General features: G+C 35.9%; 1 protein-coding gene and 1 non-coding gene across 6 annotated transcripts in view; one reads left to right on the top strand and one right to left on the bottom strand.

The window, feature by feature from the left end:
* Positions 1-22,588, bottom strand: part of FAM126B (family with sequence similarity 126 member B) — a 66,516-nt gene that overhangs the window by 27,624 nt on the left and 16,304 nt on the right. For 4 of the 5 annotated variants that reach the window (XM_029225798.1, XM_029225793.1, XM_029225797.1 and 1 more), the window contains exons 4-8: positions 13,657-13,737; positions 12,593-12,694; positions 6,648-6,827; positions 2,412-2,492; positions 984-1,099 (exon numbers count right to left, since the gene is read on the bottom strand). In XM_029225798.1, the coding sequence (XP_029081631.1) occupies positions 984-1,099; positions 2,412-2,492; positions 6,648-6,827; positions 12,593-12,694; positions 13,657-13,707 (530 nt within the window). In that variant the 5' untranslated portion in view covers positions 13,708-13,737. Of the gene's footprint in view, positions 1-983; positions 1,100-2,411; positions 2,493-6,647; positions 6,828-11,800; positions 11,857-12,592; positions 12,695-13,656; positions 13,738-22,588 lie in introns of all 5 variants that reach the window. The other variant, XM_029225796.1, reaches the window with a different exon arrangement.
* LOC114897368 lies at positions 2,863-2,969 on the top strand. The gene has a single exon (XR_003794092.1). It is a non-coding gene; the product is annotated as a U6 spliceosomal RNA (small nuclear RNA).

The raw sequence follows: 22,588 nt of genomic DNA, 5'->3' as shown, positions 1-22,588 counted from the left end.
AGAAAACTTCCCCTATCTAGCATTGTAAAACAGAAGCCATGTAAATCCATCCATCCTTCCTCTAATATTAATAGAACATGCTAAACTGGGATCAATAAGATTGTCCAGGCCTATAAGGTCATTAATTTGCTGAACAACAGCCCTGTGTGGAATACAGACCTGAGCTTATGGCAGAAGCCAGTAAGTGCCACCTAGCAACAACTTCTGGGATTTGGGACCAGAAAATTTCCATTTGAGAGACAACCTGCTTACCAATGGGTATGAAGTGAGACTGCCCCCATGACTGAAACATAAAATAATCCTGAAATGTGAAATACCCATAATATCTTGGGTAATGTCAGAAAAACACCAGAAAAGTTCCATAATAAGTGCCAGAAGAGTTCCATTATAAGTGCCAGAAGAGTTCCATAATAAGGTGCAAATGGTTTGTGCAGAAACATGCTACCAAGGGAATGGAAAGAAGTACTTATAGTACTCATAAGCAGGGAGGCAGGAAACCTCTTTTTCCCTAGGGCCAACTTTGGCACCACCTGACAATCTGCCAGATTCTATCTATCACCTAGATGGGCCCCTGTGAACAACTCTCTATTGATCAACAAAGAGCTGCTACGTTTATGGATGAGTATTTCACTGCTATGATGTATTTCACTAGTATGACATATTTAACTTTTGTCTTTTATCACACCAAACCTGAACCAAAGTAATTGTAGATAACTATTAAGCATAAATTAACAATTTTTACTGTCTACAGTTTTTTTTTTTTTTTGTGGTACGCGGGCCCCTCACTGTTGTGGCCTCTCCTGTTGCAGAGCACAGGCTCCAGATGCGCAGGCTCAGCGGCCATGGCTCATGGGCCCAGCCGCTCTGCGGCATGTGGGATCTTCCCAGACCGGGGCACGAATCCGTGTCCCCTGCATCGGCAGGCGGACTCTCAACCACTGCGCCACCAGGGAAGCCCTACTGTCTACAGTTTTGACCATTACCGGTTTTGTGCAGTGAATGTTTCCCTCTGTGGATGAAGATCACTGTAAACAACCCTGATGAGATCATGCTGACACAATGCCCCTTCTGTCAAAGCCATGGATCCAATTGTTGAGGGCTACAAAAACAAGGTAAAGTATGAGACTGTGTCTCTAAAATGAAGTAAAAATCTATATCATGTGAGGATATTTAATCCTGTCTCAACAAAAGACAGTTTCAGACCATTTCTTCCGTTTCAAAACCTCTTCCATTTTTCTATTATATACATTCTACAGCTCCTTTTAAAAAGTACTTATACAATATATAAAACTAAAAATACAGTGCTTTGTTTTTTGAAATATTATGGAATGAATCTACATTTAGGACAGAATAAGAAAAGTCGTTGAAAAGAATAAAGGCTACAAATAAATCAACTTTAATTTGTTTGTTTCCAGAACTCAGAGCACTCTTGGGGACTATGCATTCAAACCTGGAGGTCTTTCTAACTTCAGGAAGGTTGGTGCTCTCATTAATCTCATTCCACACTGAAGAAAGCAAGGTGCAGAGTTATAATTATGGAACACAAACAAGAATACTATGATCAAATGTCTCTTTAATAGTGACATAATTGATTTCATGTTTCTAAAGTTAGAAGAACCATCCATTTGTAAACTTTTCACTACCCTCCATTTTATTTTGTAACTTGATACATGGAACACAGTTAAAATCTATTACTCAGAAATGTTCTATGCTAAAATCAGCCCTGGTTAAATAGGAGGCATTCTATTTTCAACACAAAACAAAGCCCCAGGAGAATTAATTAAGAAAATAAATAGTTGCACAGAGCTATGAGGCAACTGGATACTGTTTGTTGGTAAGAAAATAGATTTCAATTTTTAGACTACTGGTAAAGTTTCTTTAAGCGCTTTCCTCAAGTTTATGCACTGAAGGCCACTACAGACAAGAAGCTTGCTTCAAAGCCTATGTCCTTAAAGAGAGCAGGCAGAAGGAGTTCAGCTCAACAGGAGTCATCTACCTATATAATTATCAGTGTTCTCACAATCTTCAACCAAATAAATATAAGTAAAAATTAGAAGTGTAATTATTTTCCTAAAAAATAATGAAAATAAATCAATCTAACATAGATGATTTCTAATTAATATGGAAGACAAAAAAATTAAAAGAAGATTTTTGAAAATATTTTTGAAAAAAAAAGGCCAAAAATGATACTGGTAGAAGAATGAAAAAGAAAGAAACCAGAACTAGAGGAAAATTTTCCATTAATTACATTCTCTCTCCCTTGACAATAGCTCAGCTTTATATCACTAATAACAAACATCTCCATTAAGAAACAAATCAGTAAAGATGTGTTAGGAATATTTATCTCTAGTAAGAAATTGACTTTTACTCAACATAATTTTTAAAAATTCTACCTTTCCAGTCTTACTTACCTCATGGTATATTGAAGGCTTGGATAAGGAAGGGATAGTAAAAGACAGAACTTTATTGTTCCCATCTTTATCAGCAATTTCCTATGGTTAAAATAAAAAAGCAGAGATAATGAAATAATCACAGGACTATATTAAAAGAAATAATAATTACTTTCTTAGCAAATATATCACTGGCAATTGAGGAGAATGTTTAGAAATAGTAATATATAAAAATATTATTACCCTAGTGTATCTTTTCTAACCTATTAGCAGATTTTGTACACTTTGGTAGTTGAGTTATCCTTTGAGAGACACTGAAAGATATAATACTACAATCAATCAAATACACCATGACAACAAAGACATGAAGTAGGTGCACAAATTTCATGATAAATTTACATACAGGCTAGGGAGATTACAAGTGATCAGATCTTTTAGTTGAAACATGACTGAATTTAAAAGATTAAAATCACTGCTCGCTTCGGCAGCACATATACTAAAATTGTAATGATACAGAGAAGGTTAGCATGGCCCCTGCACACGGATGACACGCAAATTCGTGAAGTGTTCCATATTTTTGGAATGGGAGAAAATATTTGCAAGTGATGCGACAGACAAGGGCTTAATCTCCAAAATATACAAACAGCTCATATAACTCAACAACAACAAAAACAACCCAATCGAAAAACGTGTAGAAGACCTTAATAGACATTTCTCCAAAGAAGACATACAGATGGCCAGTAGGCACATGAAAAGATGCTCAACATCATTAATTATTAGAGAAATTCAAATCAAAACTACGAGATACCACCTCACACTGGTCGGAATGGCCATCATTAAAAAGTCTATAAATAACAAATGCTGGAGAGGGTGTGGAGAAAAGGGAACCCTCCTACACTGTTGGTAGGAAGGTAAGTTGGTATAGCCATCATGGAAAACAGTATGGAGGTTCCTCAGAAAGCTAAAGGTAGAATCACCACATAAAAAATTAAAATGAAAGGTTTTAGCCAAGAAATCCACACTTATTAAAATATGAAACACAGGGCTTCCCTGGTGGCACAGCGGTTAAGAATCTGCCTGCCAATGCAGGGGACACAGGTTCGAGACCTGGTCATGCTACGGAGCAATTAAGCCCGTGAGCCACAACTACTGAAGCCTGTGCACCTAGAGCCCATGCTCCGCAACAGGAGAAGCCACCAAAATGTGAAGCCCGCACACCTCAACGAAGAGTAGCCCCCGCTCACCGCAACTAGAGAAAGCCTGCGTGCAGCAAAAATAAATAAATTCATAGAGAAAAAAAAAAAAGGAAAAACACTGTTGTAACACAGGATGAATCTTAACTAAAAGAAAATCTTACAATTATTCAGCAATTAATTAATGACCTGAAATAAGCTACGTATTAACATAATTAATAGTAGTCCAAGTGATTAATCATAAGTTCATAGTTAAGTGGTTTTTACTGACTACAAAAACATTCCTGTGATTTTTAAAAGCACTTTATCTTTCACTGAAACGGTTAACAGCATCTATTTCTACAGTCTCTGGCACCGCCAATCTTCTACAGGTATAAATAAAAATCTGCCTACAGACTTCCCTGGTGGTGCAGTGGTTGGGAATCCACCTGCCAATGCAGGGGACACGGGTTCAAGCCCAGGTCTGGGAAGATCCCACATGCCGCGGAGCAACTAAGCAGGTGCGCCATAACTACTGAGCCTGCGCTCTAGAGCCCGTGAGCCACAAATACTGAGCCCACGCGCCACAAATACTGAAGCCCACATGCCTAGAGCCCATGCTCCACAGCAAGAGAAGCCACCGTAATGAGAAGTCTGCGCACCACCAACGAAGAGTAGCCCCCTCTTGCCGCAACTAGAGAAAGCCTGCAGGCAGCAAGGAAAACCCAGTGCAGCACTCCCCACCAAAAGAATAGATATGAGATCCTATTAAAAAAAAAAAAAAGATCTAATAATGTTTTTAAAAAAAAAACTGCCTACAGACGCCAGCAATTAGAGAGGTGAAATGCTCCTCCTGCATTACTCCTTTTCTCTACTGTCTTTAGCCTGTTTCTTTTAAAACTCATATTAGTATACATAACTGGCATAAAATACAGACAGAGAAGACTGCCCTAGAAGGAAGGTAGTCAGAGAGAGACTGAGTAGTTGCACAGCATAAGAGGAAGAAACAACAGGAAAAAAAACCAACTATCATCACCAAGACACAAAACCAAAAGAACTTCCCTATAGGGCTAGTTTTGGGGTTTAATATGTCACAGGAGAGTACCAATTACATGTGAACAATGGCCATACCTCTAATTTTGGCAGGAAAATGGTTTAAAAATCCCTAGAAAGATAATTTAACTACTCTGTAGGCAAAATAGTTACCACCACATCTGGGCCACTGTGCCTCAGAGAACATCTATGCTAAGATGAATGGGCCTGATTTAAGTTAGGCAATAAAATTTTAATTTTTATTCCTAAATTTCAAATTAAGCCAAATACTTTTTATTTATATCTGTGTATATATCTGTGGAGAAGGGTGTTATGAAATTTTTTTAAGTTGAGGGCAATATAAAACTCTCTCTTGGGCTACTGAAGCAAGGGAGAAATGCTGGAGTGAGAAAAGAAGAAAAAGAGAGAAATTAATATATAAAAGAAATCCAGTGTGGTAAGAAAAATCGAGACATAGAGAAGAGAGAACACAGGTTATCAAGGGAATTAAAAGAAGACAGAAACCTGACGTTACATTTCTGATATATAATTGAGCATTTTTAAAACAGTACACTATTTTTTTTTTTTTTTTTTTTTTTTTCTTGCGGTACACGGGCCTCTCACTGCTGTGGTCTCTCCCGTTGCGGAGCACAGGCTCCGGACACACAGGCTCAGCGGCCATGGCTCACGGGCCCAGCTGCTCTGCGGCACGTGGGATCCTCTTGGACCAGGGCACGAACCCGTGTCCCCTGCATCGGCAGGCGGACTCTCAACCACTGCGCCGCCAGGGAAGCCCAAAACAGTACACTATTTTTGAGATACCAAAAGATAATTAAACCATAGCACCAACAAGTACTGTCAAGAACTTGTCAGGCATCCCACTATACAAAATTTTTTGCTTCATTTGTCCCACTACTGAATTTTATTACATTAAACAAGACAAATGATAGCTTAATGTCAAACATAATCTAAAACACTAAACTCAATTTTTAAATCAACATTTACTAAGTGCCTTGCTAAGCACTAGAAACACAGTGATATGTGAAACAAATTTCCTACTTTAACAGAAAAAATCAGGCAAGGTAGCAAAATAAAGAATTTTATACCTACACCAGCTTTTCATTAAAAAAACCCATCTTTAATTATGGTATAACTGTTACTACTACTATTTATAATAATAGTGGTAAACATTCGATAAACACCTCAGGAAACATGTTGGGTTCTTCTAATTGCTTTCAATCCTACTAACAATGTTTTATTTCTGTTTTACAGGACGAGGCAACTGAAGTCAAGATATTAAGTAACTTGCTTAAATTTAAAACAGCCAGTAAGTGACAGTACCTGATTTTAAACAAAATACAAGTGATTCCACAGGCCAGGCTCCGTCCTTCAGATTCTAGTGATGGAAATGTTTTTTTAATGATTTTTTAAGGGATAATACTTAGAGGAATGAGCACTGGTGCAGAAGAATATTTATTTTTTGTGAGATTCGATGTTTCGTGAGGTACTTTGGTTGAGGTACCTCTCAACTACAAACTTAACTTTAATATGTGGAGCGTCTGTTTACAGTGACTACACAGAATATAAGAATTCAAAGGGCAGGAATTTCAATACCAGTGTTCTAAACTGGGCACCAGGAGAAAAAAAAAAACAACAACAGAATAATAACATTTAAGGTATTTAAGAATTCCTTAGAAGAAAAAAGTTTCATAAATAATGTATCAAATACATAATGTTTTATCAAATGATTAAAAATAAATTAAAAAAAATTAAATGCAAGGCATTCATAAATATCAGTCAAATAAAATAATTAGAAAAACAAGCCATAAAATATTAATAATGCTATCCATTATAAGTTTCACCTACTTTATAAAATGCACTACCATCAATTACTTATTAATTACTGTACTCAATTACCGTACTCAATTTAGTTAATTCAAATAAGTTATTCAAGAGACATTTAAATTTATTTTCCTCTAAATAGTCTTCAAGTATTATTTCAGAGGACTTTAAAAAATACTTAAAATTTCCCAAACTATCATTTTCCACTTACCAAATTGTAAATTCCTAAAAGTAGTGCTTCAATGCAACCATTACTCTGTCTGTCTCGGCTAACTGTAAGCCGTAAATAAACCCACATCAATTCTGGCAAGAACTGCAGTGTGAACCTCTTAAGTCGAACTTCAGAGCTACGGTAAAGCTCAAACAGCTGGTGGCAGACAGGCTCCAGGAGCTAAGAAGAAAATAAAGTGCATCAGTTATTTCTATTCTTTTGGCTGTAACTGTAATTTTTTTTTTTAGGCACATATACTTGTATAATATTTTTAAAATAAATTCTCAACATTAATTTTTGCTTATTCTGAATCAATGCAACCAAAACCTCAATCTCTATTTATACTCAAGAGACTACACATTAAACTGACCAATCCAGTAACTGCAAGAAGTACTTTGTGCCCAGATAATAACAACATATCTTTCAATACACTGTACTATTAAACTTATTAGATAATTAGTTCTTTAACCAATGTACTACTTTATATTTAGTGAGTTTCCTTTTCTGTTATTACCAAACCTTACTATCCTCCATTTTTAAAAGTTTCTATTGGAAGAAAATAATTTCAAATAATCTTGTTGGAAATAAACTTTAAATCTCAACTTAAGACTATGATTTATACAAATTATATACCACTCAGTAGATAAAGGGACTTGGCAATACATAATATTTGGACATCCAAAATGTTAGTTAATATTTTAAATACATACAAGTAAAACAGATTACTTCTATGTTTTAAGACTGACAAATTCTACTAATTATATTTATTGGAAAGATTTTGAAAAGGAGGAAGTATAAGTATACAGAAATAGCTTTTCCAATGTTTAACTGGATAATTTTTCATATGATATCATACAATATGACTTATAAGGAACTTCATAATCTTAAAAACTGAAGAAAATGAGCAGTTTAAACAAACCTCCCCTTTTCCCCTAAACTTGTACTGCTAATTTAGACTGGTTTTGTTAGAATAACTGCAGACTTCACAAAACTGGCTATGATTTTAAAATGCATATAAAACACTGAGAGGAAACTATAAAAAAATTTAACAGTAGCTTTTGTTTTGTTTTTAAAAAATTTTTATTGGAGTATAGTTGATTTACAATGTTGTGTTAGTTTCAGGTGTACAACACAGTGAATCAGTTATACATATACATATATCCACTCTTTTTAGATTCTTTTCCATATAGGTCATTAGAGAGTATTGAGTAGAGTTCCCTGTGCTATTCAGTAGGTCTTTTATTAGTTATCTACTTTATATATAATAGTGTAACACTAGCTTTTAAAAAAAAAGAACAATTCAGTAATTTATATGCTTACTTCTATTCTGAATGATTATAATAATATATATATACACTTGTATATCTGCTTGAATGTAGTTATATATGTCTGTAATAATCTAGCACTCTAGAATAAAGTCATTACTTTCAAAATTTTAAATTAAAAGTCAACAAATCCTATGTTGACTGTACAGTTAATACACTTAGATGACTTAAGCTTAGCTCTTAACAAACAACTTTAAAGCTAAAAAAATTTACACGCCTAGTCTAGTAACTACTAAGCTCTTTATATGAAATCACTCTCATAGGATTTAAAATATTAAAAAACATTCCAACTCTCCCCTTACACGGAAGTCTAGACCAGTCAGACAATTTGCCCAAGGTTACAGAAATTAGTAGCAGAGAAAGACACCAGAATTCAGATCTTCTGACACCAAGCTGATGTTCTCACTATACTGCATTTCTTATACCAGGATGGAAGTGGAGGAGGAGGTGAGCGTTGTTTAATTACAAATAGTGCAGTCCATGTAGTGCCAATAACGAAGTAATAAACTTTTGAAAATGGTCAACTGCTGGCAACTTTGTAAAGTACTGACAACAATATTCAGCTCCTTAGGACAATTAAACATTGTTGCTCTCATAAATTTATGTATTAAAAATATATGTCCATGTTTCAAATCTACTTTCCTCTTTAGTAAAAGACTCTAAAATTGCCTTCTCTAAATTTCACTGGCCATGGTACAATTACAATTTGTCTATGTCATAAAGACCTTATTTTCCTTCCTCAACAGCAAGTACATTGGCATGTAGAGACTATACTTTAATAAGCATTGCAAAGATATACAGAGTTACCAAAATTATTACTCTGCTTTTTTTTAAAAGGAGGGAGGAGTAGCTGGCAATCCAGTAAATTTTCATCAACTCCACTGCAAAATAACACTGTTAAAAACCTGCCAATGTGCTCTGTTAAAATCTTTAATTCTAAGCATATGTTATCATGCCATCATGTTCTCAATTTTTCAGTGTCAGAAATGACCTCCCCTAAATGGTGCTATCACCCACAGCAAAAGGTGTTAAAAATCATTATCTTCTCGTTAAATAAAAGCTTAAGAATAATTTACACCTTCCCCAAACTTAGCAAATAGTTTTGACATGATAATTACTAAGAGGCATGCCATATGATGAACGCATTGAGAGCAGTTTGGGTGGAATAATGGAGACTGAACCCAAATATGAGTGGGTTAAAGAAAAAATATGAGGTGAGGAAATTGGCACAAGTAGACAGAGACTATGAATAAGCAATACTTTATAAAGTTCATTGGGAAGAAGGACAGAAAAATGGGGTAGATAATAAAATAGGAGGCAAATCAAAGAAGGTTTTTTAAAAAATAGAATATGGTTGTTTATCATATTCCTTTCATCAGAAAGGAAAAAAAAATCAGTGACAGGGACTTCCCTGGTGGCACAGTGGTTAAGAATCCACCTGCCAATGCAGGGGACATGGGTTCAAGCCCTGGTCTGGGAAGATCCCATGTGCCACAGAGCAGCTAAGCCTGGGCGCCACAACTACTGAGCCTGCACTCTAGAGCCTGCGAGCCACAACTACTGAGCCCGCATGCCACAACTACTGAAGCCCGCACGCCTAGAGCCCATGCTCTGCAACAAGAGAAGCCACCGTAATGAGAAGCCTGTGCACCACAATGAAGAGTAGCCCCTGCTCGCCACAACTAGAGAAAGCCCTCACACAGCAATGAAGACCCAACGTAGCCAAAAATAAATTAATTAATTAAAAAAAAACAAAACACTGCTATTTTAAGAAAAAAAGAATCAGTGACATAGGAAAGGGAGGGGATAACTGCAGTAGCAATCTTTGAGGTAGTTAGAGAAGATGGGATTCAGGCCTAAGTGGAAGAGATGGCCTTTGATACAACCTGAGACACTTCATCTACCGAACAGCAGAAATGGCAGGAGAGTGTGGGTAGAGATGCTGGTAGAGTGGTAGATTTGAATGGGAGAATAGAGTTTCCAACTATTTTCTTCTTTTATAATGACACAGAAGGCAAACTGAAAATGAGGAGGAAGGGCAGTAAGTGTGAGGAAAGAGAAGGTATAAAATGAACACTGGGACAGTTGTACCAATGAAATATTATGTGCTCATTTATGATTTTTAGTCCTGCATTTAAATGGAAAAAGTCAACAAAATTGTGTTTTTTCCAGGTACGTTCAGCCGCTCAGGTACAGGCATGAAGTGGATGGCTGGGTTTTATCCAGTGTTGAGATTTTGCCCAAAGAATATGAACTAAGGGAATGACAGGCAAAGGAGCTCAGAATGTTTGCAAGGGAATGACTGTAATGATGGATCAAGAAAATTTAGCTAAGAAAAGAGGCAAGTGAGACATTTGAAGGAAGTGAGACATTTGAAGGAAGTGAGACATTTGAAGGGAGGCAAAAGGACAATCAAATCATAAAAAAGCAATAGGGTTAATGGTCTCCTTGAAGTGGAAGAACTGCTAGAGTGACTAAGGGATCTGGAAGGAGGGAAAGGAGAAAAATAAAGCAACATGTTGGTCTAGAGATTAAAACTTGAGCTGTAGTACAGGTTGGCCATGATATGTAATATTAAACTTCTTTGGGAATTCCCTTGCGGTCCAGTGGCCGTGGCCCGGGTTCGATCCCGGGTTGGGGAACTAAGATCTCCCAAGCCGTGCAACATGGCACAGCCAAAAAACAAAACAAAACAAAAAAAAAAAGAACTTCTAGGAAATATACTTTCTTAAGAACTTTCATGGTATTTAAGGCAAATTTGTTTCTTATTAGTAAATAATACATTTATGTTTCAGAATATAACAAAATCAGGACTAAAAGGGTTCTCCTTCTAGAACTGAAGTCCAGAATTGCTTTGAGATTCTACGGAACTTAACACTCTGTTTTTCTGAAGTATGAATGCATGGTTAGAATCTTATGACCTGACAGGAGAAAGGATGGAAAGACAGACCTGTTCTAGTAGCTGGTTGATTATAATGACTGCTGGGTCTTGAGCTTGAGTCTCTCAAGTTGTAATTTTTCTATTTCTAGCCTTGACAAAGTCTCACACATTAGTATTATGAAGTATGACAATATAAAGTGAGTTAATTCTTATAATATCACAGCTTCCAAAGCATAAAAGAATACATTTCACATACTTGTGAGTCCTAATGAAAACGACAGCATTTTAGAATCTCATTTTGTATTTTACTATTCTTTTTTTCCCCCCGGTGATTCTTTTTTGGCCGCGTGGCTTGCGGGATCTCACTTCCCCAACCAGAGATTGAACCCGTGCCCTTGGCAATGAAATCGTGGAGTTCCAACCACTGGACCACCAGAGAATCCCATGTATTTCACTATTCTTCTAATCAATATTTATTAAGTGTTCATTATGCACATGATAAAATACTGGATTCTAGGGAATTAACAGATATATATGTTAACAGATATAGAATATATGACCACTGCCCATGAAGAGCTTACAATTTAAAGAGAAAGCATGAAACAAATGCATTTTAATAAGCAAAGCTTAATGTTAAGACAGTGCAAAACAAGGGATACATACATTCAATATTCACACAGAATTTTGAAAACTCCTGACCAAGAAGGATATGCATATATGTCCATTACAATACCTAAAGTTATAAAACATTCAAAAATACATAGCAAGAGAAAAAGAAGCAAATGAATCCTGCGGTTGCTGCTACAAATAGCAACAGATGCAAGCCCAACTGAGAGCCAATCCAAGTTTAGGAGATAGGAAAGAAAGAGGTCAATAAGCAAGCTTTTAGTGATAGTACAAAAATGAAGATGCACTTTAAGTTAAGCTGCTGGTTAGGAGATGATTACCTGAACTTCTTCAAACTCACTCCAGTACACAGCAGAGGCACTCTTGGAGGCTGTATCTGGGAAGATAAGAAGCTACTTTCCTGTGTGTTCCTTTCATTTCATTTTAAAGCATACATGAATCCAGTGGTGATAAAACTGTATGTCATACTATTGTGTTAATGGAAAGAAAATGTGTGTATTTTGTGTAAGTTAACACATAGAGCCAATAGCTGCACCTTTTTTCCCTTCTAGCACAGGCTAAATAATAGGAAACTGTTATTCTAAGTTTACTGATCCTGACTATTTAGGCTTTCTCTGATCATTTTCAAACTAAACTTACAGCAGCATCATTTCATGTTACCAGTTTGACTGAATTCACTAATTAGAGTGATTACACATAGTTCTTTACCGTCATAAAAGGACTGCAAACAATACTTAAAATTAATAAATCTCAATCAGTATATGGTTAAAATTTGGACTCCAGGAAAGGAAACATTCCAGAACAGGAAACAGAGAAAAGTTTCAAATTAAATAAATAATCTACTGAGATGGTGGTCACTCAAATCAAGAATCAAAACATACTGTCCTCAACAGGAACAAATTTAATCAAAACATTAAAAAATATGGAGAGGGAGGTCATGGGGAAAGCCAAAGCAACTATCAGAATGAAAAATAGCAGAAAGAAAGTTTTCCAGTCCCACTGGAAGGATTTTAAAAAAAGAAGGAAAACTGCAAAACTTATATATATGTGTTTTAGTGCACATATTTCATTATGTACTACATTAAAATTACTTTTCTTATAAACTCTCCTACCTCATTATTCGAATCTTGAATAACTTTATACAGGGCTGGTACCAGTGTTTTTTTCCGGTGTAAAGTTGCTGCATAATTGGTGATCTGAGTGTCAGGTAATGCCTAAAAGAAAACATCAAAGGAAACCAAAAGTGAACTTAATATTTGAGAAGTTAGAAACTTTATTTTATATGAGTTCCTCTTGAAAAGATTTATAATTGAGTCAACTAAGAAAAGTAAAAATAATTAATATAAGAAATAACCATGAGAGTTAATAAAACAAATTAGTTAGGGTGTTATACAATTCTTCTAACTACTCAACAATGAGAAATGATTAGAAATCACACATTACACCAAGATTTGCTGAAATGAGTCACCTTATAATCTAGTCTAAAAAATTAGTGTGCAATAAATACTTTTGTTTTTAATGAGGTGTGCATTTTTTTTAAGTCTTTTTATTGAATTTGGTACAATATTGCTTCAGTTTTGCATTTTGTTTTCTTGGCCGCGAGGCATGTGGGATCTTAGCTCCCCAACCAGGGATCAAACCCACACCCCCTGCATTGGAAGGCAAAGCCTTAACCACTGGACCACCAGGGATGTCCCTGAGTGTGGGATATATTTCAATTCTTGTATTTTATGTTCACAAAACACTTATTTCCATAGTGTTTATAAAGTATATAGCTTTCAATCAAATTAATGAGTGATTTTTTAATCACAGGAAATAAAAATATAAGGCACAAATCTCATTTCTGTGCCTTATTAAAACTTGGAGGCTTCCCCTCTTTTATTGAATATATCTTAAAATTTATATATCACCTTATCAATCCATTGATATCAATCCATATCAATTATACTCCAAAGTAGCAAAAACAAGTTTACTAGCTTCATTTTTACATTACCTTCTAGCCATTATTCACATTAGTGCCTAAAATTTTTAAAGAGGTGCAGCTACAGAAACATGTTATTTCATATTTTGCCATTCCTACTTCGTAACTTTTGTTTCAGTTTTTCCATGAACATGTATAACTGAATTACTGATATATAGAATCATATGACACATTCTTATCCTCAATCCAACCTACCTTGAATTCTGATAACCATTCTTCCACAACGCCACGTTCAGATCCCAGCATCTTCTTCTACCTTCTATTCCTCTTTTCTCTCTGAAAGAAAAAGGCACTGAACTTGAGGACAGTGTTACTTACAGGAACTATCAAAGGTAAATGATGTGTGCCTTTCACTAAAGGAGAAACTCATCTAGTGTATATTTTAGATAAGGAGGCTTACTTTTAGACTAGCATTCAATTAGAACTGTTTATAAGAAATAAGTTCTATTTTTAATGATACATTTGAAATCTATTTTCCTAATGCTTTTCTATTTTCCAATTATACTCCAAAGTAGCAAAAACAAGTTTACTAAGTAAAATCAAACTGCACATTACCCAAGACAAATGCACAGTCTATGCCTAGAGCTTTTACCAAATATACAACTGGCACATACAACTGGAAAAAGTTATACATAATAGAACACTGTGACAGATTTTTACAAAGGTAAAAAAATTAGAAATCAAGGGTTATATGTACAGCAAACTGATTATAAACATATATATATATTATATGAAATAAGGCCTTTGAAGTAGGTAGATTTATATGTTTTCTAAAATGGGAAAATAGCCAGATAGAAAAAGCAAGTTGTACAACAGTATATAAGCTATAATAATTCCACTAAAAATTATATAAATGTGAAAAAGCTGGGAGGAAAAATATATATACTAAACTATTAAGTGTTGGCCTCTGAAGGAAGGATTACTGAGGATATTCTAATTATGTAACTTTGAATTATAAAAAAAAAAAAAATTGGTATGTATTATTTTTTAAGTGAGACAAACAACAGAAGGTTTTTGGTTTTAAATTTAAGGCTCAAAAGGTAACCAAAAGAAAAAAGGAATTTCTTGGGCAGGGAGGGAAATGTCTCCAGAGCAAATGAAATGAAAGTTCCTTTATTAAAAAGACATATTTATCAAAAAGACAGTATGTGTCATATTCCATAATAAATTTCTATCTAAAAAAAAGAAATCAGATTTTCTAAACCCCTTCCATTCCCTAAATATCCACATATAATACACTATACCAAGTATTATATAAGCAAGGAGTACAAAAAGGAGTAAGAAATGCCCCTTATTCTCAAGTAGCAAATGCTCTTAAGATGGACTGGTGGATTTATTCAAATAAATTGCAAGAGGAAAAAAGAGACAGCAGATTAAAAGATATGTTAAGAAAAATCAAGAACCAAAGTATGAATCTTATTTGGACTGATTCAAACAATAAAAAAGAGCATAACACAATTGGAAAAGGTTAAACATGACTTATTGTATGACTTATTAATACTGGATGATACTAATTCAAGGAATTATTATAAGTTACTTTTATATTTGATAATGGTATTATAATTAGGCTTTTTACTATTTACTTTTTAAATACAATTTATTTATTATTTTGTCCACACCGTGTGGCACGTGGGATCTTAATGCTCCAACCAGGGATTGAGCTTGTCTCCCGCCCCGCCCCGGCAGTGGAAGTGTAGAATCTTAGCAACTGGACAGCCATAGAGGTCCCTATAGTTAGGTTTTTTAAAATACTGTTTATCTCTTGCAAGATTCACACTGAAATATTTACTGGTGAAATGATATCTGGGATTTGCTTTTTTTAAAAATATATATATATTTAAATTTATTTATTTTTGGCTGCATTGGGTCTTCGTTGCTGTATGCGGGCTTTCTCTAGTTGCGGAGAGTGAGGGCTACTCTTTGTTGTGGTGCTCGGGTTTCTCATTGCGGTGCTTTCTTTTGTTGCGAAGCACAGGCTCTAGAGCGCAGGCTCAGTAGTTGTGGCACACGGGCTTAGCTGCTCTGCGGCATGTGGGATCTTCCCGGACGAGGGCTCGAACCCGTGTCACCTGCATTGGCAGGCGGATTCCTAACCACTGCGCCACCAGGGAAGCCCTGGGATTTGCTTTAAAATAATCGGGATGAGGGTAGCCAAAGGAGGAGAGTGCATTGGGTATAGATAAAATATGACTGGCCGTAAGTTGATAACCACTGAAGCTAACTGGTATACAAGTTTCATTACACTACTCTACTTTGTTATAGGTTTGAAGTGTTCCATAATGAACTTCAAGGGGGAAAAATAAAGGATCGATGAACTAACTCTACATACAAATCATAATATACATGATATAAAACAACGGTTCTTAACCTTTTTTGGGGCGGGGCAAAAGCACAAAGTTACAGACCCCCTTTGATAGCTGAGCAAAACTATGTACTGATCCCTACTTCAGAAAAAGATAAATATGATGCCTGCATGTACATGATTTTACAAATAATTTCAGGAAGTTCACTGATTCACTAAAGCCCATTAATAGATATGGACTCCCAAGTTATAAACTCGTGAAGAAATGAGACTCTTAAAAATAACTTTATGAAATAGAGCACAACTACACTTCCTAATGATAATGTCCTTCAAAGAAGTCATTTTGTAAGGTTCCTATATTTACTACAATGATTGTTCAAATCACTGTCAGAATTTTCTTTTTTTCTTTCAAGTACCAATTAGTTAAGTAGTACTAAATACTCTGTATAACCTAGCACTTCACCTAAAAATGGACTCCATGACATAATTATCATTACTGTGTATCTTGCTCTATGCAAATTACACCTCTTTAAAAAAAATTTTAACTATAAAAAATAAAATAACAAGCCTAGATCCATCATACATTATAACTTTCAGTTATAAATAATGGACTAAATATCCTAAGGCAGTTGCCCCTGGAAGCTTCTCAGAAAGAACTCAAGGAGGCAACTGACCAAAAAGCAAAGGAATGATTCAGTCAGAAATTCATCAATTCATTCCATAAATATTTCTTTCTTTCTTTCTTTCTTAATAATAATTCATTATTATTTTTGGCTGTGTCGGATCTTAGTTGTGGCACGCGGGCTCTCTAGTTGTCCCGCAGCATGTGGGATCTTAGTTCCCTGACCAAGGATCGAACCCACTTTCCCTGCATTGGAAGGCAGATTCTTAACCAGACCACCAGGGAAGTCCCCCATAAGTATTTCTTAAGCAAAAACTATATACCTGCCATTATGCTGGGAGCTGGAAGTACAATGGTAAACAGAATCAGATGCAGACTCACTCTAATGGGGCACTTACCTAGTGGAGGAGGCTAAACACATTTTTGCAGAGACAAGGAGTAAGAAGGAAAGGTACACGAAAGCGTAAAACAAAGGAACCTAGTGCTGATGAAGGTTTCTCTGAGGTAGCACTTAAACTGAGATATCAAAGATCAGTAGGAGTCAAGGGGAATAGTGAAGGAACATTCTAGAAAGAGGGAACCGCATATAAAAAGGTTCTGTGGGGGCTTCCCTGGTGGCGCAGTGGTTAGGAGTCCACCTGCCGATGCAGGGGACACAGGTTTGTGCCCCGGTCCAGGAAGATACCACATGCCGTGGGGCGGCTGGGCCTGTGAGCCATGGCCGCTAAGCCTGCGCATCCGGAGCCTGTGCTCCGCAACGGGAGAGGCCACAACAGTGAGAGGCCTGCGTACCGCAAAAAAAAATAAAATAAAATAAAAAATAAAAGGTTCTGTGGCAAGAAAATAACATAGGAAGATGTAGGATCTGAAAGAATATCTAAGTGGTTAGGAGCACAGAGAGCAAGGGGCATGGTTGAGGGCAGAGAGAGAGAGGCATGGGCTGATGTTATAATAAACAAGACCTTCTAGTCTACATTAAGTATGGAAAGTGACTGAGGATAAGATTAAAGGTTTGAAAGGCTTACCTGGCTATGATGTAGAGAACACTCTTTCAAAGCTAGCTGCAAAATTCCCATCAGCAAGAAGACTAGGGGCTTCCCTGGTGGTGCAGTGGTTGGGAGTCCACCTGCCAATGCAGGGGACACGCGTTCACGCCCTGGTCCGGGAGGATCGCACATGCCGCGGAGCAGCTAAGCCTGTGTGCCACAACTACTGAGCCTGCGCTCTAGAGCCCACGAGCCACAACTACTGAGCCCACGTACCACAACTACTGAAGCCCACGCACCTAGACCCCGTGCTCTGCAACAAGAGAAGCCACCGCAATGAGAAGTCCACGCACCGCAACCAAGAGTAGCCCCCGCTCGCCACAACTAGAGAAAGCCCATGCACAGCAACAAAGACCCAACGCAACCAAAAATAAATTAAAAAAGAAAAAAAAAAAGAATTAGGTGAAGAATACAAACAGGAAATTCAAAAAAGAAAAAGAGAAAAGAAGACTAAAAATATTCCAGGCTTGCTATATATAGCACTTGCTCTGAGAGTTCCTACTAAGTCAAGTCAAGTCTCTGGAAGTTAAAAAAAAAAACCAAAATAGCTACTGATAATAAAAATGGTTTTTATTTACAAAGTACCTGAAAAATAAAGTAGGTTCCATTTTTATTAAGCTTCAAATAAAGTATAAAAAGTAAAAGCAATGCCTACATTATTTTCTCTGGAAATAATTTTTTTAGGTATAAATTCTAACATCTGAATCTCCCTTTAATATTTCCCTTTTATCCCAAGTCTCTTATGAAAGTATAAACAAGAGGGGCTGTTTTGTTGATATTACTTACAACATCTCCTTCTACCACCTCATTATCACTAATGAGTTCAGCAGGCCACAAGACTGAGGAAAATTAGACTGAATTTTACGTCCTCTTTGAGAAGTACTCCAGAAAAGGAGGTAAATACTTTCAATAAATATACTACCATGTAAAGAAGAAAACCACAATTTCATTCTAGTGGTGACAGAAAGGACCTATCTTCTGAAATAAACAAAATAGGAACTTAAAAAAAACACACAAAACTCCTTTATTTCCACTGCTGAATTTTAATAATGATTGATTTTTGCTTTTTATTTACTGGAAACTTAAAAAGCTATTCTTCCTCTGTACCACAACTATTACCTCTAATTTTACAAATATCCTTAGCTATAAATATGAATAGTTGATACTCAATTATTAATTTTAAAATAGTTATTATAAATAGTATATGTCTATTAAAAAAAGGAACTTAACCTAACTACCTCCCCCACCCACAAAGATAAACAGAGTTAACCATTTGGTATGTATTTTTCTTCACATACATGTTTACGTATATGCATGTATGTATATGTGTGTGTATACAGTTTAAATATAGTTGTGTTCATTGTACATAGTATTCTATAATTGCTCTTTCAATTCTCAAAAATATATGAAAGACCTATAGTTCAAGCTCACTCTTTTTAATGGGTATAATTAATTATAAGTATAATCCTATAACTTATTTATTTACTAATAAACAAATCTGTTTTCAACTTCCTTATATTACAAAAAAATGCTGCAATACACATCCTTGTACATACTTATGTATTCCTATTGTTATCTTCTGTAGTATAAATTCTAAAACTTGAATTTGAATTTTTTTTTTTTTTTTTGGTACGCGGGCCTCTCACTGTTGTGGCCTCTCCCGCCGCGGAGCACAGGCTCTGGACACGCAGGCCCAGCGGCCATGGCTCATGGGCCCAGCCGCTCTGCGGCATGTGGGATCCTCCTGGACTGGGGCACGAACCTGTGTCCCCTGCATTGGCAGGCGGACTCTCAACCACTGTGCCACCAGGGAAGCCCTTGAATTTGAATTTTTAAGGTCACAGGATATAAATATTATTAATAGCATATGCAAATACAAATAAATTCTCAAAACCATAATCCATCATATAATTTTAAAGAGCATACGATTGTTACATATACAAAATAATTTCTTCCTGCTCTATTTATAAAGTTAATACCTTAGCACTGAAATCTAAAAAAAATCTAAATCTAAATACCTCAATTTTTCTACATTTGTTAATATGATGTATATGACTTTTAAAACTAGAACAACAAAAATCCGTATTAGAACATTCGAGTGAGTACTAGTTACCAAAACATTAAAAATTTAATACACAGAATGCTGTAATGTATTTGAAAGAGGCATGGCAAAAAAGATACCACAATATATTTTACTGTATTTTAAAAATCACTCTGCTTGTTTAGTAAAGGCTTGAATCTTCTAAAGTTAAAAACCACATCTATAGTTTACTCTTTAAACAACCTGAAAGTTATTTTAGAATGCAATATGAGATTGAGATCTAACAAAGTTTTCTCCCAATAAAAACTGTTTTCTCAGTTGTTCTAACACCTTGTTTGCATGTCCATTTTTTTCTAACTTGCAACGCTATTTTTATCATACACTAAAAGTCCCACGTATATTTGGAACTATTTCTGAGCTACTTTTCCCATTAATTTGGTACCGGGACTATAATATTTTAATTACTGTGGCTTTATAATGCACTTTATAATAGTACAAGTCCCATAATAATTCTTTTTCCTAAAAATGTATTTTATTATTATTGCCTGCTTATTCTTCCAGTTGAATATTAGACTTCTAATGATAAGTTTCTTTCCCATACTCTATCCTTATCGGAATTAAATTTACAAATTAATTTCAAGTGACATCTTCACCTAATTGAGTTATCCAATACAGAAGCATGGCACTGCTCTTTATTAAAAATCTTCTTTTAGGAATTCCTGGTGGTCCAGTGGTTGAGACTCCATGCTCCCAATGCAGGGGGCCCGGGTTTGATTCCTGGTCAGAGAACTAGATCCCACATGCCGCAACTAAAAGATCCTGCGTGTTGCAATGAAGACCCGGCACAGCCAAATAAATAAATTTTTTTAATAAAAATCTTCTATATGTCTGTATAAATTTTGTGTTTTCTTCATATAGATCAACACATTCAAATTAAGTTGATTCCTAAGTATAATCTTCTGTGGACAACTGGTTCCAGACCCATTGCAGATACCAAAATCCAACAATACTCAAGTCCCAGAGCTGGCCCTCCCTATCAGCAGATTCAACCAACCATGCATTGTGTAGCACTGCATGATTGATATTTATTGAAGAGAAATCTGAGTATAAATGTATCTGCACAGTTCAAACCAGTGTTGTTCAAGGGTTAAAAGTTTATATTTTCCTGCTGCGACTGTGATTCTTTTTCATTATTTCAAACTAGCTGTTGTTACACACATAAAAATAAACACTTTCTTAAAAAATCAAAACGAGGGCTTCCCTGGTGGCACAGTGGTTGAGAGTCCGCCTGCCAATGCAGGGGACATGGGTTCGGGCCCCGGTCCGGGAAGATCGCACATGCCGCAGAGCGGCTAGGCCCGTGAGTCATGGCCGCTAAGCCTGCGCGTCTGGAGTCTGGCTCCGCAACGGGAGAGGTCACAACAGTGAGAGGCCCACGTACCACAAAAAAAAAAAAAAAAAAAAAAAAAAAAATCAAAACGAACAAGTTTTTAGATAAATATTTAAAATACTGAAAATCGCTTAAATTAAGACTTCTATGTTTTAGGAAAAATTTATAAACTAATAAGTTATCTTTTTACTAACTACAATGAATTAGAAGGTTTTTTAAAATGTTGACTACGTTATAGAAAGGGATAAGAAAAAGCAAGTACAATTAATCAAAAATGTTTTTCAAATTCTTTACAAAAAACATCAGCACAGCTCTTAAAATAAAAAAGAAAACCAAACATTATTTTTTGAAAGAAACACAAAATTTTTAAATGTAATATATACTGCATCAGAATCCTTATCTGATATAGGGCCCGGAATATATATTTTGAAAAAGTTTTCCAAGTAATCCTGATGACCACCCTTCAGTTAAAAAAAAAAAAGTATCACATCCACGTTAAATTTCTTATTTTAAATTCCTGTATGATCTCTCCTATAACCACAAATTTGGCACACCAAATCACTTTAGTTTCTACCAATACCATTTTTTAAATGACTGCAAGTTAATTAACTTTAGATAGAAGAACATAGTGGTGTTAATAATAATTACAACCAAAACACTAACATATTTCCCCAATTTTATGATACTAATTTTAAGACAGTAATTTATTAACAAATTTAAGTAGGAAGTAAGACACAATCCTTTATTAAAATGAAACAAAATGTTTAAAGGATAAGAGCATAAGCATATCCATATAATCACATATGACTTTTAAAAATTATCCTTGGGCTTCCCTGGTGGCACAGTGGTTAAGAATCCGCCTGCCAATGCTGGGGACACGGGTTCTATCCCTGGTCCAGGAAGATCCCACATGCTACGGAGCAACTAAGCCCATGCACCACAACTACTGAGCCTGCATGCCACAACTACTGAGCCCACGTGCCACAACTACTGTAGCCTGTGCGCCTAGAGCCCGTGCTCCGCAACGAGAAGCCAGTGCAATGAGAAGTCCGAGCATGGCAACGGAGAGTAGTCCCCGCTCCCCGTAACTAGAGAAAGCCCGTGCGCAGCAACAAAGACCCAAGGCAGCCATAAGTAAATAAAAAAACTAAACAAGACCAAAAACCCTTACTTTAAAAAAATAAATAAAATAAAATCTATGGTTAAAAAATGTAACGTGGTCCCTTTCTTATAGTTCATACTTCTCCCCCACCACAGCTTCCTATGTTCTGGCCATATTCTCATTTCAGTTCCTCTAGAGCTTCACGCACACCTTCACCCTAGGGATTCTGTGTGGACTGTTCCAGCCTGGAATGCTGTCCTACAATCGCTATTTAAATAACTGGCTCCTTCCAATCCTGTTAATCTCAGCAGGCCTTTCTTGACCACTTTATCTAAATAGGAGCCCTTTCTCCCTTCTCCAGTATTTTCCATTCCAACAAATATGGTTCATTTCCTTCCTAGGGCTTTGGATTTTATACCTTGTATATTAAACCTTATTGTCTATCTTTCCCATCAGGTCACAAATTCCATGAGAACAGGGTCCTCTTCTGTTCTGCTAGCATTTGAGGGCTCACTATGGACTCAATGCTAACAAGTATATTATGGTATCTAGACATATGACAGGTACTTAATGTATATTCATTGAATCAATGAACCACATAGCTTATATGACCTTGGACAAATC

Source organism: Monodon monoceros, unplaced genomic scaffold (assembly GCF_005190385.1).
Source record: "Monodon monoceros isolate NGI ecotype Baffin Bay Population unplaced genomic scaffold, NGI_Narwhal_1 Super_Scaffold_16, whole genome shotgun sequence".
Lineage (NCBI taxonomy): Eukaryota > Metazoa > Chordata > Mammalia > Artiodactyla > Monodontidae > Monodon > Monodon monoceros.
The sequence above is the reverse complement of the archived record's forward strand: the minus strand, read 5'-3'. Positions and strand labels throughout refer to the sequence as shown.